Source organism: Hylaeus volcanicus, chromosome 1 (genome assembly GCF_026283585.1).
Source record: "Hylaeus volcanicus isolate JK05 chromosome 1, UHH_iyHylVolc1.0_haploid, whole genome shotgun sequence".
NCBI lineage: Eukaryota > Metazoa > Arthropoda > Insecta > Hymenoptera > Colletidae > Hylaeus > Hylaeus volcanicus.
The window spans coordinates 6,647,589-6,663,362 of NC_071976.1; the positions used below are offsets into that span (position 1 = coordinate 6,647,589).

At 36.0% G+C, this 15,774-nt stretch overlaps 1 protein-coding gene across 1 annotated transcript; it reads right to left on the reverse strand.

Annotated features, from left to right (window-relative positions):
* Positions 1-5,682: 5,682 nt before the first annotated feature.
* Positions 5,683-15,774, reverse strand: LOC128879766 (maltase 1-like). The gene is made up of 8 exons (XM_054129217.1): positions 15,600-15,774; positions 13,698-13,885; positions 12,401-12,670; positions 12,096-12,335; positions 10,917-11,102; positions 9,848-10,052; positions 8,831-9,167; positions 5,683-6,528 (listed from the first exon to the last, which is right to left on the reverse strand). Exons 1-8 carry the CDS (start codon positions 15,757-15,759, stop codon positions 6,393-6,395), a joined length of 1,722 nt encoding a protein of 573 aa, XP_053985192.1. The 5' UTR covers positions 15,760-15,774; the 3' UTR covers positions 5,683-6,392.

The following is a 15,774-nucleotide window of genomic DNA, read 5'->3' on the forward strand; positions in this document are numbered from 1 at the left end:
TTAATTATTAATAAAACGAAAGAAACTTTTGGGACAACCTAATAATTGCAACTAGTAGTTTAGTTCGAGGATGGCTTCAAACTAGATATCATAAACATTAATTAAAGGATGCTCATTGACACAGAGCAATGTTCATCGAATTCATCGAGATTTAAATCTCAAAAATATTCCACGTGTCTATATCTACGCCAAAAATCATTTCTGTCATATTTAACATTATATTTCGAAACTTCCAAATCCGAATCGATCTTTAATCAAGTTCCCATAGATCTTCAAGGCCCGACGTCGAAATTCATACGTGGCTTGAACGTTGCTCGAGCGTCATTCGGTTAACTATTAGTTAAATTTCTGCCTCCAAACTTGCCGTCAGTGGCGAAGCAATCCTGAAGAGGAAGCATTCCCCGTCCTCCCTCATCGATCCCTTACGTCGACTTCTCTGTTCGCCAACTATGAAGTTGGCCAACGTCTTATGATAATTATTTGTCATATTTTCGTCCATGGTTAAGAACAATTACTTGCTTATTTTCACCATTTAGCGGAGAATTACTCTACTTGCAAGACAAGGAAGAATTCTACCGGATATTAATTACGAGGCCTAACGAAGTTATCGATTAATACTCTCGCCCGAGGAGCAAGTCGAGCTAAGGATAAATTCGTCCGGGTCTAAAAGTACCTTGAGTTGTTAATCATGCTCTCTCGGATACATTCTCAAGCACCACTCGTCGTGAATGAATGAAAAGATTCGAAGGTTCTTCTGTTTAATTCGAGGGTACTCGCGGTCTTATTCAATTGCAAGAGGATATTTTAGTTGGTGCATCTAAAGAAATCAATTTTTGTTTATGGTCTTTAGATTAAAAATATTTCCTTGAACGAGTGCATTAAAATTCGTAGATAACAGAACAGAATATATCCATATATAGTTGTGAGTTAATGGCAGGATTAAAAAACTTTTTTATGAAGTGGAGGGGTCCTACATTTACACTATAGCAACAACTGTAGAACGAGACCTGTAGTTACTAAAATTATGTTTCTTTGGTGGTACATCTGTGAAGAAAAAACATTTTTATGCGTTTACATAAGGCCATATACCACAGTGCGCGCGCGGTAAGTGGGTGTATTTTTAATCATTTTTTTCGAGCAAACGATCCATGTTTTTTTTTTCATTGATACTTCTATCCAATATATACATAAATAAGACGCTACACAAATTTTCTCATCCAAATACTGCCGAAATTGCTGCTTGGTGGTTGACAGCGATTAAGCCATACGGTTCATCTGAAGAAAATAGGATTATAGCATCATGTAGGGAAATTTCGATATCTAGAAGAAGAAAAAAATGGCGGCCCAGCGAATTTTATTTCCCATTTTCACAGACAATTTTCATTCTTTATGAATGAAAATAAAATAGAAGGATAGCCTTTATAAAGAAATCCCTACGTGGTGCAGTAAACCTATATGTCTAGTTTATAAATATATATATTTTTTTTTTTCTTCAGATGAACCGTATAGCTTAATCGTTGTCAACCACCAAGCAACAACTTCGTCAGAGTGTAGCGGTGTACACCGCAAACTATTCGTAATATTTGGATAAGAAAATTTGTGTAGTGTCTTATTTATGTATATATTGGATAGAAGTATCAATGAAAAAAAAAAACATGCATCGTTTGCTCGAAAAAAATGATTAAAAATACACCCACTTACCGCGCGCGCACTGTGATATGGGGCCTTAATTTATAATATAAACCTTCGTGAACCCTTTCGTTTCACGTTAGTTTAAACATACATTGATATTATGTATGCATTGTGTGCAAGGATTAAATCGTTGCTGGAACAAAACGAGGACAGAAAACCAGTTTAAATAAAAATAGATTCAAGCTGGTTCATAATGGGGAATACGAGAGGATACAATTTCGAATGAAATGTATCGAGAACGGTTCATTTATTTTACCTGTGATGGTCCCGTGCAATTCAACAAGAATTATTTATCAAGTAGGCCACTCGAAAATGAAAATATTTTTGCGAAGAGAAAGGGACTCACCTGAAATGGAAAAACGAAGGCAATTTGTGGTTATGATAACTGGGAATCGAGGTAGCGATGCAACGTAAGGATTTGCTCTCGGTGACAGATGCTCACCGGTAAAGGACTCGCATCAGATTACGGGGAAAGGATTGTAAACGCTATCTCTAGCTCTCGAGCCATCTCTGCTCGCATACACTGGAGATTATCGGGTTTTCCATCATCTATTCGGACGGCTCATCGAGACAATAGGGACTTACCCGAGCGTATCTTAAACCGGGAACTCATTAAAATGAAAATATATCGTGGCTTCCCTGCGAAAACCTGAAAATTCAAACGAAGATACGTATGTAATTAATATTCTAAAGTGGAAGATACAACTTGTTACTTTCGATTTTTATCCTCTTTTTTTTTTTGTCCACTCCGAATAATTTATAATCTTCGAGAACGAAGCTTGGCTGGTCCAAGAAGTAGAAGAGACCCATAAAAAAGTTTAAAAAACTAAAAAAATTACGCCAAGTACATGAAAAAGTGGAGGACTCAAGGAGTTATCATAGAAAAATAAAATATCCCCGTACAAAACTACAAGAAAATAGAAAATAGAAAAAGATGTAAAATCGAAATGAGCTGCCGGTACATGAAGGTGCTTTCCAGCAAAGTGCAAAGGCGACACTGTGTAACACAATGTAAAATTCGGTGGTTTCCAACTATGCGCAGCTAAAATGCTGTGTTCAACAGTGCGAACGTTCAGATCTTAATGACAATTCATGTAAAGTGATTGCTCCGCACATTGGCGGTGAAATGAAGAAGCTAAATAGTGTATCATCCACAAACTGAGGCTGTTTAAAAATTTGCCTAGATGTCCGCGGCCTGGAAGTGAAATGCTTGGCGTGGCCAGGCAAGGTCGTGTCGCTGAATAAGAATTATTTTAAAACGCAAAATAATGAAAGTGTACTTATATTGTCAGAGTTTTAAACTGACAAATTATCGGAAAACTTGCGAGAGGAAAGGTATCGGTGTCGATGAATGACCTTAGAAATAATTTAAAACGCAATACCATGAAAATGTACTCATATCGTAAGAGTTTTAAATTGAGAAATTATCTGAAAGCCTGCGGGAGAGAAAGTATGGATCTTGATAATCGAATCATGAATGGATGAATGGCATGAATGAATGACTTTAAATAATTTTTATATTATATGTATATAGTACTTTGTGTAGAGTTCATGGTGCTCGAAACCGCTTATGGTTGCAAGAACTTGAAATGTTAAAGATGAAGTGAGAAATAGAAGAAATATGTCCACTGTTTGTAACGCACAATCTATTGTATTAGAATAAAGTTCAGAAGTATGCAGAACGCGTGGCAGAAAGTCTTGTTGCAAAAAATTCGAATGTTAAAGATAAATCGAGAAATGAAAAAAGGAATCCACTATTTGTAACGCACAATTTATCGTATTGCAATATCGGTTTCAGTCCTTAGAGGTTTCAAAAGTACACACAACGCATGGTAGAAAGTTTTGTTGCAAGAAATTTAAATAATGAGAAAATGAGAAAATGAACGGAGATCCGCTATTTGTAATACATAATTTATCATTTATAATCTTCGAGAACGAAGCTTAGCTGGTCCAAGATGTAAAAGGGATAACGGTGTCTCAACTCGATGGACAAGGTTCGTGCCAACTTGAAGTCTATCATTTGATCCTGTAAATCATTTATAACCTCGTCATAAGCAATCAATTCAACCTTACAAAGTAATCAAGTACAGGACAGTAAAGAATTTCCAGTAAATAATGATTATTATTAAATGATTAGCTCTGGTTGTTGCGCTAAATTGTTCGTTTAGTGTCTATCAAAATTTCATCTATGGAGAAACACACCGTATTAACATGGAGAGCATCATCTCCATCGACGAATGAGCCTGTGGCTGACAGCCTGTTGACGTACAACATGATCTATTTGTTTCGCAATTGTTCGAAAATTCCAAGGTATGGGAACCGATTTTGCCTTGACATGACGTGATGCTGGAAATGAGCAGCCTCTGCTCCTGTCTAATAACACTAACAATTTTTTTCATAATTTTATACAATCACTTTCAAGTCTCTTCTAAATCCCTTAGAATTAATCTTAGTATAATTTAAATAATTCTTACCCTTTCAAGATTATTTTCTTCGTTAAATATAAGATTCCCCTCGAACATTGTAGAACTTAATATTAGGTTGTCCCAAAAGTTTCTTTCGCTTTATTAATAAGTAATACATGCACAATATTTTATGTTTTATGTTACATTACTGAATTGTGCTCGATTCATTTTGCTCCACTACTGTTACAACATGAATATCTATGAAATTAGATTGTCTATTTATAGAAACACGACCATATAAAATAATTGAGTGCAACTCGCGAAAGAAACTTTCGGGACAACCTAATATTTCACTCTCTGCGAATCCTTTAATAAATACTTTACGCAATCGAATACTTCACGAGTTACACGATGCATGGTTCCTGGAATCTTCATTTACGTTTGATACGACCTGCTGACGATTTCCGATGTAGTTATTGCTAAATATCACGCTCGGTGGCAGATTTCCGCGGATTATTGCAGTAACACAAGCAACGTTTAATGATAGCTGCGGTAAAATGCGAAATGTTCAGTTATAGCATTGCGATATTACAAACATCGTTTAAATATTGACCGATATCGGAATGGTTCAACGCGTGCTTGCATTTTTTGTTCCAGCGATCATTTTAATGACGTATCGACGAACGAAATGGATCACAATATTCTGTAGAATGTTTTGCCTAATGGGCATTTTTTGTGAACAATTGAAATTCGTGCCAGGGAACGGTACACGAGCGAATAAACGACGATATTGAATTATTCATTTCGTAAACACGTTCGTAATCCTTTAAATAATATTCCAAGCTCCAAAATTGAATCTACAATTAATTGTAATATTTGTTCTTGACGATCGTGTGTGTGTGTGTTTTTTTTGTCATTCTTTTATTAAAGATTTCTTGACATTTGAACACGATTTAAATTTAATTCTATTTAAATTTAATTCGATTAAAATTTAAATTTAAAGTGAAAGACTATGGCGATTGGGAAGGACTGCACGACGAATAATTCATTTCAATTTCATACGATCCTGGTGGACAAATATTAAATCTCTTTTTAATAAAATATACGAATAATCATTTAAAATAATAATAGAGAATAATGAGTATAAAGTAAATGGTTAGATCTGGGTTGGGTCCATCATTTTACATGTATTCTTGTTCCTCGTTAATTGAAAAATATATGAATTTCACCGAAAACAATGTAAAATAAATTCCCATGCATGGTCTTTAACGATCAGGCATAATTTTCCTCGTAAATAATAATCAGGCAACTTCTCTACACTTGTACAACATAATGACACATCTCGACTGCAAAATCCCTCAACACTCTGCATAAAACACAACTGCCAGGCAAGTTTTGCACTCCACAGCACGTCAGGAAACTTTTATGAACTCCGCCGCTTTGGGTAGTTTCCGTTCACTGTCCGTGCACTAAATAAATAACGATAAGTGAGATAAACGGAAAAAAGTCTCGGCAAAACGTACGGCACCTGATTCAAACAGGATACAAGCAAGCTAGGAAACGTTTCGTGACACCTTATGACGTATTTATTAAATAAATATTATTTTTATTAATACTTTTTCGAACTATTAACATGCACACTTCTATTTAATTCATATAACTTATTATTAAACTGTGGATGTTTACGCAAATTCGTATTTGAAACTGACACAGAAAAAAGTTGAAAGTATGTCTTATATAAAACGTCAACGATAATAAACAAGTTATACCATTTAGTGCACATTCTCGTGGATCTCCCCGCTATTTGCCATAAATGCACGAACATCTGCAGCCTAGTTATCATCATCATACCACCGATACACGTGCAAACCACTGTTGCATTTATCAAGCAAACAATATTGTTGTATCAATTTAACGAACGTGCAAACGCCGATTCCAAATCACTGCCGTTATCAAAGTCAAGGATAAGCGCAACGTGGACTCAAGTGCATGCGTATCTTCTACATAATAATTTATTATCTTGGTAATAAACACCGCTTTACAATAAATAACTACCGTACCGTATCGTATCGTATCAGATTTCTCCTTATTGATGAAAAAGAAATTTTTCTTCGGCGTTTATCGACGACATCGATCAATCACGGTTTGTTTATTTTACGTTTCGCGATCTCGCGATTTTTCTCTAACTCGTGCACGATGGATCATCGAGAGTTCAACGTCAATTTCTGTCGATGCACTTTCATCTAGGTACGTTTCGAATTATTCCAACACGAAATCGACGGATTATTCGACGTTCTACGACCGCAGAAGCGCGGCGAACGCTACAAAGAGAAGGGACACGACTGAGAAACTTGAAATAATCGCCGCACCCGACATCAAAATGATGGATGCTTTTGCGGGTATCTGGACTGCCTTTACGTTTACACCGTTGCTGAAAAATAAACGATCAACAAATTAAACGTATAAACGATTGACAAAATACAAGGAGGAGTTTTAAAGTTTCAATGTACATTTAACAAATTACAAATTAATTGGCAGGGCTGTGAAGTTTAAGGGGTTAGTCGCAGTCAGGAAAATGGAAACGGACAATTTCTTGTGTGTTTTTTTTTAAGGTATTAAATAATAATTTTTCTGAATGAAATGTAAATATACTACAAAGTATGTCTTAAAGAACTGTAAAAAAATGTTTGTTTTAAAAAAAGGTTAATTCATTTCGTCATAACAGGCGATGGCGTCGATGGCCACTTGGTTTGCGGTGAGCAAGATTCCTTCAAACTGGTGCACCTGAAAACGAAACTAAAAGGTAGATTTAGAAAATATATTAGACTAACGGGTTCCTGATCGAAGGATTTTTTATTTTCTTGTATACTTTTTTCTTTTATCCTGTATTGAACCGCTTAATTTTAGTGAAAAAATTGAAAATCAACTTCAAATGTACGCCATTTTGTTTTAAATTGATTTTTTCCAAAATCCTTCGATCAGGGACCCGCTAGACTAATACATTTTCGAAATCTACCTTTGTTTTTGTTTTCAGGTAAACCAGTGTAGAGAAATCTTGCTCACTGCAAACCTATGTTTTTGAATCATCGTCTGCATCATCGGCTGTTATGACGATATAAATTGAACGTTTGTTAAAACAAAAAATGTTTTTTAGTTCTTTAAAACATGCTTTATAATATACTTAATTGTTGATGTCTGCATCATCGGCTGTTATGACGATATAAATTAAACGTTTGTTAAAACAAAAAATGTTTTTTAGTTCTTTAAAACATGCTTTATAATATACTTAATTGTTGCTTATGCAAATTATTATTTAATAACTAAAAAAAAATCACAAAGAAATGTCGGTTTTCCTCTTCCTGATATGCGACTAACTCCTTCAGGAATACCGATTTAATTTTTTATAAACAGTCAGTTCCATAAATATTCGCACCTTGTATGCCTATTAAAGAAGTCTGCCTAAATTAAAAGATAGGTTTGATATTTTCAAATGAATGTTTCGTTATAAATATTCGTACGTGAATAAATTTTACGCTTGCATGTATTGATAATGAAATATTTATTTGAAAATATCGAGCCTGTCATTTAATTTAGACAGATCTCTTTGATAGACAATAAAAGGTATTTATGGGACTGACTGTAAATCGTTTACTTGTCAATTTTGGCATTGGACGTTACGAGGAACCGGTGAAATAATTCCAGCTAACAGGAATTGAATGTAATCGTACGGAAACAGCTTGCCCGACTCAACGGGACCATTTTTGTCGCCCCTAAATTAATTAACGTTTAATTATCCGCTTCGCCGAGGCGTCGCGTTGCAATTTGCCGCATGATGTACAATCACTACGTTATTAATTCGGTTCAATTTAGTCTGCTCGAATGTACAGTACCATATTCTTTTAACCTTTGACTAAATACTGTACCCACGATGCAAGAGAACATTCTGATTCTTTCTTGTTTCACGTCCCACTTTCGAATTCTAAATATTTCTAAATTTCCATTACAGATAGAAGAATAATCAAAGTGGGGGAAGAATAATCAAATTTTCATCATATATTTCCGACTAATTTTGATCAGACGTTCAACAATAAAATTGCTAGCGAAAGCTCCCTTTGGACATCCCATTTCTTAGCTCTCTTTCTGCCAATAACTTTAAGGGGGTATCCTGAATTAGGAGGTCTAAAAAAAAGCGGTTTTTCGTGAATTTTTTTAGGATGGAAAAAAATAATTAATTCTATCGAACTTTTTATCCTATTTTCATACATATTTGAGCAGTCTGTACAAATTTTTTCAACAAGAAATATTCAAATTGAGTCGACTGCGACGCACATTTGTAGAGCACCTCACAATTAAAACCTCCTATCGGCGGGAAAGATAGTTCACATAGAAGAAAAATGTATGAAAATGAAAATTTCTTTTGGTTTTTTTGTGTCAAACCAATATTATGACCTGCATCTTTCCCGTCGATAGGAGGTTTTAATTGTGAGGTGCTCTACAAATGTGCGTAACAGTCGACTCAATTTCAATATTTCATGTTGAAAAATTTTGTACAGACTACTCGAATATGTATGGAAATAGGATAAAAAGTTCGATAAAATGAATTATTTTTTTCCATCCTAAACAAATTCACGAAAAACCGCTTTTTTTTAGACCTCCTAATTCAGGATACCCCCTTAATACGAAAATAAACAAATCACAGTTCTGTCAATTAAAACGTATCGCTATTTACTTACTTCAACTTCACTTCGGAGTTCACGCTGCTGGCTTTGATCGATGTTCCTTTCCAATTGGTCAAATTCGCCACATCAACCGTGGTGCTCTTGTCATTGGAGAAGTTTATCAAAAGCGCAACCACTTCGTCGCTGGTGCTTCGAACGACAGCCAACACGTCATTGTCCACGACGAACGCCCTGGTATTACCGTATTTGAGCGCAACCGACGATTTTCGTAGACTCGTCAAACTCTTGTAGAGATTGTAATGGGAGTTGGGATCCTTCTTCTCCTTTTCCAAGTTCAGCTCACGATAATTGGTGTTAACGGGAAGCCATGTTGTTGCGTTTGTACTGAAGCCTGTCGACAGAAGCGTTAATCGAAACTGAGAACGCTAAAACAGCTCAGGATTGTGGTTCAATATTAGGTTGTCCCAAAAGTTTCTTTCACTTTACTAACACGTTCGTCGCCACGTCACCCAGAAATGGATGACAGGACTTTCTATTAAGGAACTAAAAAAATAAATTTCAAAGATCAGACAATAATGAAAGTAAGTCTGGACAGATTTCGTGAGTTTGCCGACGTTAAAAAATTAAAGGCTACGAGAGATGTTAAATTATGTAATCTACAATAGTCCCGAGACAAAATTTTAAGTGTATAGAAATTTTCACGAGTTTTAGCTTGGCAGCCAACGTGTTAATAAGTAATACATGCACAATAGTCTATGTTTTATGTTACAGTACTGAATTGTCCACGATTCATTTTGCTCCATTGCTGTTACAACATGAGTATCTATGAAATTAGATCGTCTATTTATATAAACACGACCACACAACATAATTGAGTGCAACTCGCGTAAGAAACTTTCGGGACAACCTAATACAAGGTGTCCCAGAATTACTGTAAGAACCGGAAATAGGGGGTAGCTGAGACGATTCTGAGCCACAGTTTCCTTTGCAAAAATGCCGAATGGTGCCTCGTTTTTTAATTATTAATCTTTGCTAATTATTGCTCATGATCCTCGTGATCCCTTTGCTCACCTGCTTGTGCATTGTCGTTCCATTGCATCGGGGTGCGGCAGCCATCGCGAAAATCGTATACTTTCAGGGTGCTGTTGTCCACCATCCCGATTTCCTCTCCGTAGTAAGTCACCGCCACTCCGGGCAAAATCATCGCCAACATCGTCATCTGATCCGTCCTTCCAGGGTAACGAGTACCGATACGAGCGCGATCGTGGTTTCCCATCTACCAAAATGTTCGATCTTGCATTGTTTAGGAGCTATCAAATGACTGAATACGGTGTCGATGAAAATAATCCGTGACATACAGGGTGAGTCACGTAAAAAAGAACACTTGAACACCTGCCTTGGATTCGAAGATACGCGAAGATGTTTGGAACAAAATTTCAAAGGGTATCACAGACCAAATTTGTTGCGAGGAAAGCTTTCGTTCCAAGGTCATTCTTCTCAAAGTTATGAAATTAATATTAATAACATATTAATTCAGGGCCGGCGTGATCTTTTACGGGGTCGGGTTCAACAATTTTGCGGGACCTGAATTCACATTCAAATCCTACACTTAAATTTTACAACGAGGAATTATTTATTTACAAATGCTATATATTTTTTATAAGATGAATATTAAGTAATAATACTTTGATGATTTTTGTCACTCGTTTCAATTTAATCATCGCTACTAAAAAAATATCTTGCATCTCAGCAAAAATTGCTTCCATTTGTTAATGGTATCATCAGTCTGTAAAAAGTTAATCAAAATCGGTGCCTTTTAATTCAGTAATTTTCGTAGACCGCGTGGAACCTGCCTTGCGCCGGCTATGTATTAATTTTATGAAAGTGTTGATCAAGACAAGTGTTGATCAGATCAAGTTGATCTGTGTTAGGTGACTCAGTGTCTATAGTAGTGTTTAATAATTAGTATTACGAATTGTGGACACTACCAACAATTCCTAAAAAGGTACAGAATACGTATTCATTCAGTATCCAGAATAAGATGTCGATGGAAATAATTGGATACTATAAAATACTTTGTAATAATTGGATGCTACAAGAATGTCTATAATAACTAACACTACAAATTGTGGATACATACCACCCAATTGGGGGCGAAGCCAGAGGGGGTGGAACCTCTCCAGTGATCTATGATCTTCTTGAAGTCAGCGGCAGTGGAGTTGCTGTTCGCGTCCGTTATGAATTTAAAGTTGAATGGAACGTTCGAGCCATATCTGTAATACTTGATTGTGTTTTCCCAACTGGTGTATGCCTCTGTCAGTATCACCTGGAACGAACAATGAAATGATACGAACGATGTTTTGAGTAAGTCCCACTACTTTTTCTCTAATCCGGATGAAATTTTGTTTGGATGCTCCATAAGAACAATTATTATTAAACAGAGTGTCTCTATTACTCGGGGAAGATGACAGAGGACCCTTCTATTAGGTTCTCCCGAAAGTTTCTTTCGCGAGTTACACTCAATTATTTTATGTGATCGTGTTTATATAAATAGACAATCTCATTTCATACATATTCATGTTTGTAACAGCAATGGAGCAAAATGCACAATTCAGTAATGTAACATAAAACATAAACTATTGTGCATGCATTACTTCTTAATGAAGCGAAAGAAACTTTTGGGACAACCTAATATGATCTTGAATTAATCAAAATCAAATTTAGAATTTCTAAAGTTCCGAATAATGAATGAAATTCAAATAAATCTGAAAATTAACGAAACGAGGGTGGTATATACATATAATATTTCTAATAATATTGTTAGGAATGTATACTACTGTAGAGTTTGGTGTCCTTGAGTTACATAAATAGACAATCTCATTTCATAGATATTCATGTTTGTAACAGCAATGGAGCAAAATGAATCGTGCACAATTCAGTAATGTAACATAAAACATAAACTATCGTGCATGTGTTACTTATTAACACGTTGATCGCCACGTCACCCATATATGGGTGACAGTGCTTTTCACTGAGAAACGAAAACTATTAATTCTGAAAGTTAAGTGTCATAGAAAACGAATTTGAACGAAATACTTGAATTTTGATGAAAATACAGAACTAAATACCAAAATAAATGTTTCATTACACAGTTTCCAAAAGTCTGTAAACAAAATTAAATCGCAGTAGAAATTTTCAAGAGTATTAGTCTGGCAGTGAACGTGTTAATAAAGCGAAAGAAACTTTTGGGACAACGTAATATTATTAAATCCGATATATGTGACTAAAAATACGAAAATGTCCTGGCGAACATCCTTACCTTTTCATCCTGGTTGCGGTCGTCGGCGTACTTGTCCACGAATTCCCGCCAGTTTTGTATCAGATCGTACGTTTGAGGTTGATCCTTCGTATAGATGTGACTCAAATAAATATACTCGGATGAATTCTTGCTTAAAGTACTCGGAGGCTCGTCTTTGTCTATGTTACTCTCGAACATATGCGGCACAGCGTCGATACGGAAACCGTCTATCCCCATGTCCAACCAATACTTCATTACATCCTGGAAAACGAAACGTTGAGTTTGGGAGCAGGTTTCGCGTTGAATTTTGAGAGGTGTTGCCGTACCTTCATCTCTTCCTGCACGTCGGGATTGGTGTAATTCAAATCGGGTTGCTCCCGGTAGAATTGGTGAAAGTACCATTGGTTTCGCACTTCGTTGAACGTCCAACCTGTTCCATTGAATACACTTAACCAGTTGTTTGGTGGCAAGCTAGTACTTCCGTTTTTGCCATCGCGCCACATGTAATAATCGGCGTACTTGCTCGTTTTATTTAAGCTCTTTAGGAACCACTCGTGTTTGTCGGAAGTATGATTAGGGACGAGATCCAGGACAACCTGAGAATCGAAAGGAAACTCGTTTGTGTGTTTCCATCTAGGTGATCTAGATCTAATCTCGTTAGATAGGGACAAGTCTATCTCTGAAGATGTCAAGCAGACATCTATCTTTATTTATCTATCTTTTTTTATCTATCTATCTATCTATCTTCTTTTTTTTTTAGCTCTATCTTTGACCATGTTAAATAGGACCAAGTTCACGTCTGACTGTGTTAGGAAAGGGTCAAGTCCACATATAACAGCGATAGACAAGGTCTAGCCTACTTCTGACCAAATCAGATAGGGTCTAGTTTGCATGTGACTATCTAATTTGGGCAACAAGGCCCAAGTAAATGAGATACGCGAGATTTTGGTTCAAACTAAAAGTTAAATGCTTTTTAACACATTGATCGCTACGTCACCCATATATGGGTGACAGTGCTTTTCACTGAAGAAGTAAAAAAATTAATTTTGAAAGTCAAGCATGAAAGGAAATGAATTTGAATGAAATTCATGAATTTTAATGAAGTTACAAAAATAAATACCACGATAAACGTTTGATTATGTAGTCTCCAATATTCTAAATAATATTTAATTGTAGCAGAAATTTTCAAGAATATTTATCTGGCAGTCAACGTGTTAACGCGATCTGAAATTTAATTATTGCGTGCCAAATTATCGAGGTCAATTAATTGTTACTTCGTCATAGAATTTTGAATAATCGTGAAATAAAATAAATCGCTGTACTTTTAAGGCAAGTTCACGTCTGACTGTGTTAGGAAAGGGTCAAGTCCACATATAACAGCGATAGACAAGGTCTAGCCTAATTCTGACCAAATCAGATAGGGTCTAGTTTACATGTGACTATCTAATTTGGGCAACAAGGCCCAAGTAAATGAGATACACGAGATTTTGGTTCAAACTAAAAGTTAAATGCTTTTTAACGCGATCTGAAATTTAATGATTGCGTTCCAAATTATCGAGGTCAATTAATTGTTACTTCGTCATAGAATTTTGAATAATCGTGAAATAAAATAAATCGCTGTACCTTTAAGGCGAGTTCTTTAGCGCGGGCTATAAGTGCCTTCAAGTCGTCCAACGTGCCAAAAGTTTTGTCAACATTACGGAAATCTTCTATGTCGTATCCGAAATCAACCATGGGGCTCTTATAGATCGGCGACAGCCAGATGGCTCCTACTCCAGCGTCCTTGATGTGGTCCAGCTTACTCGTTATGCCTACCGAGTTTAAAAACAGCTTCAAACAAATGGAAACGTGCTATAAGCGTAGAATTAAATTCCATTTTTAACGCTTCCCTTTTCTTCATATAAATTCTATACTTTTGCGCTGTGTTTAAATAAATCATTCGATGCTTCCATTGTAAGGACAACAACCTTTTCCTTTAAGCGACAAACGGAATATATTCACTATAAGATTGAAATAATCAATAAAATGAATTGCGTTTCTAAACTCTACTGCGCCGTTCTAAAATTATTGAAGACATTACTCGGCATTCTATATTTTAATTGAAATTAACGTAATACGTAGTCATTCATCGAACGTGACCAGTTTCGTCAAACGATGCTTTCAGTTGTTTGCAACGATCGCGAAACTCGTTCGACGCAAAGTTGTTCAATTTTTCTTGAACGTATCTGAGGATCTGTTGTTACGTGCACTGATTGTTGCTATGTGCAGCCGTTCGATGCATTATCGAGTCCCATATGCCGATAAACTCGAATATCTGGATCAAATCCGTATAAGTATCGCGAACGTGAAAGGGTTTGATGAATTTGATGGGGCGTGTACGAATCTACTTACTACGTTTTCAAGCTAATAATGAAATACTCTGACAGGGTACACGGTCTTATTTTGTATTTTTTTTTTTTTTTTATTATACTATCTCGCATTAGCTATATTAATATGCATATAATCATTTCTGTTACAGGTAAGTCAGGAGACTCATTCTCTTTTGAAGTATACCCAACGACATTCCCAGGCCTTTTTGTGCTAATTAACGTGAGTAATTAGCTGAAAATGGAATTCGTATTTTCCTATCTATTTTGATATATTCCTACGTTCCTTATCGTATGTTATAAATTATAGGGATATACATATGTTCCTTGTACAGGATAAATATCTAGAGACATATACATGTATTAGTATATTATATATTTATATGTTAATTACTTAATAAGGGCTACTTTTGAGAATCTCGTCTAATTTTATATTAAACCCGTCCTACGAGTTCGAAACAACCATTTAATCGCGAACGAACAGGTAAACACTGCCTGCGGGTTACATCACCTCCATCAAAAGAGGAAGCAGGACGTCAGAAGCGTAATTATACATTACACTCCCGATGTTCCTCGAGTGATGTAATTCTCACACCACTAGGAAGCAAAAGAAAATCATATAAATAATTACTTCAGCGAAGACGATTCCTCGTGCTTCGAATGAAAAATTCTTTCTCGTAATGCAACTGTTTCAACAAGTTGCTTCAAAAGGCATAAGAAAGTTGTTGACACTGTTTCTGTATATGTGTTGGGTTTCATCTTGAACAGAAGAAATTTCAATTTTAATTAAAAGCTACTAATTATAGTTAAAAGCTACTTCCTGTTATAATATATCAATTATATTATATTATACTCAATTTTAGTTTCTAAACACAGTAAAGACTCGCAAAATGGCACCCCGTTCTTCCAAACAATTTGAGTTTCAATAAATCATAACAACAAGCAGCTCCTGACTGTAAAGAACCGCCTCGTAAAAGTTTCTTTGAAATAAATTTTCTACTACAAGAACCCGTATGTACTTTCCGAAACAATGATTCTTAAAATGGCGCACTGTGTACTGTGTCCAACATCCACGTCCCCTGGATCGTCTAACTCGAGGTCGAAATCGCGAAAACCGAGGAAAAAAATAAATTCGAGATCCAGGTACCCCGTGTCCTACCTTTCAGATCCCCCACTCCATCGCCATCAGAGTCCATGAAGCTCCTAGGGTATATTTGGTAGAAGACCGTCGACCTCCACCATTCCTTGTTGAGGATCTCGGCGGAAGTCAGCGCGACCGCCGCCAGCAGGAGGATGACAATGTGACCGGTGCTCTTCATGATTACAATAACGCA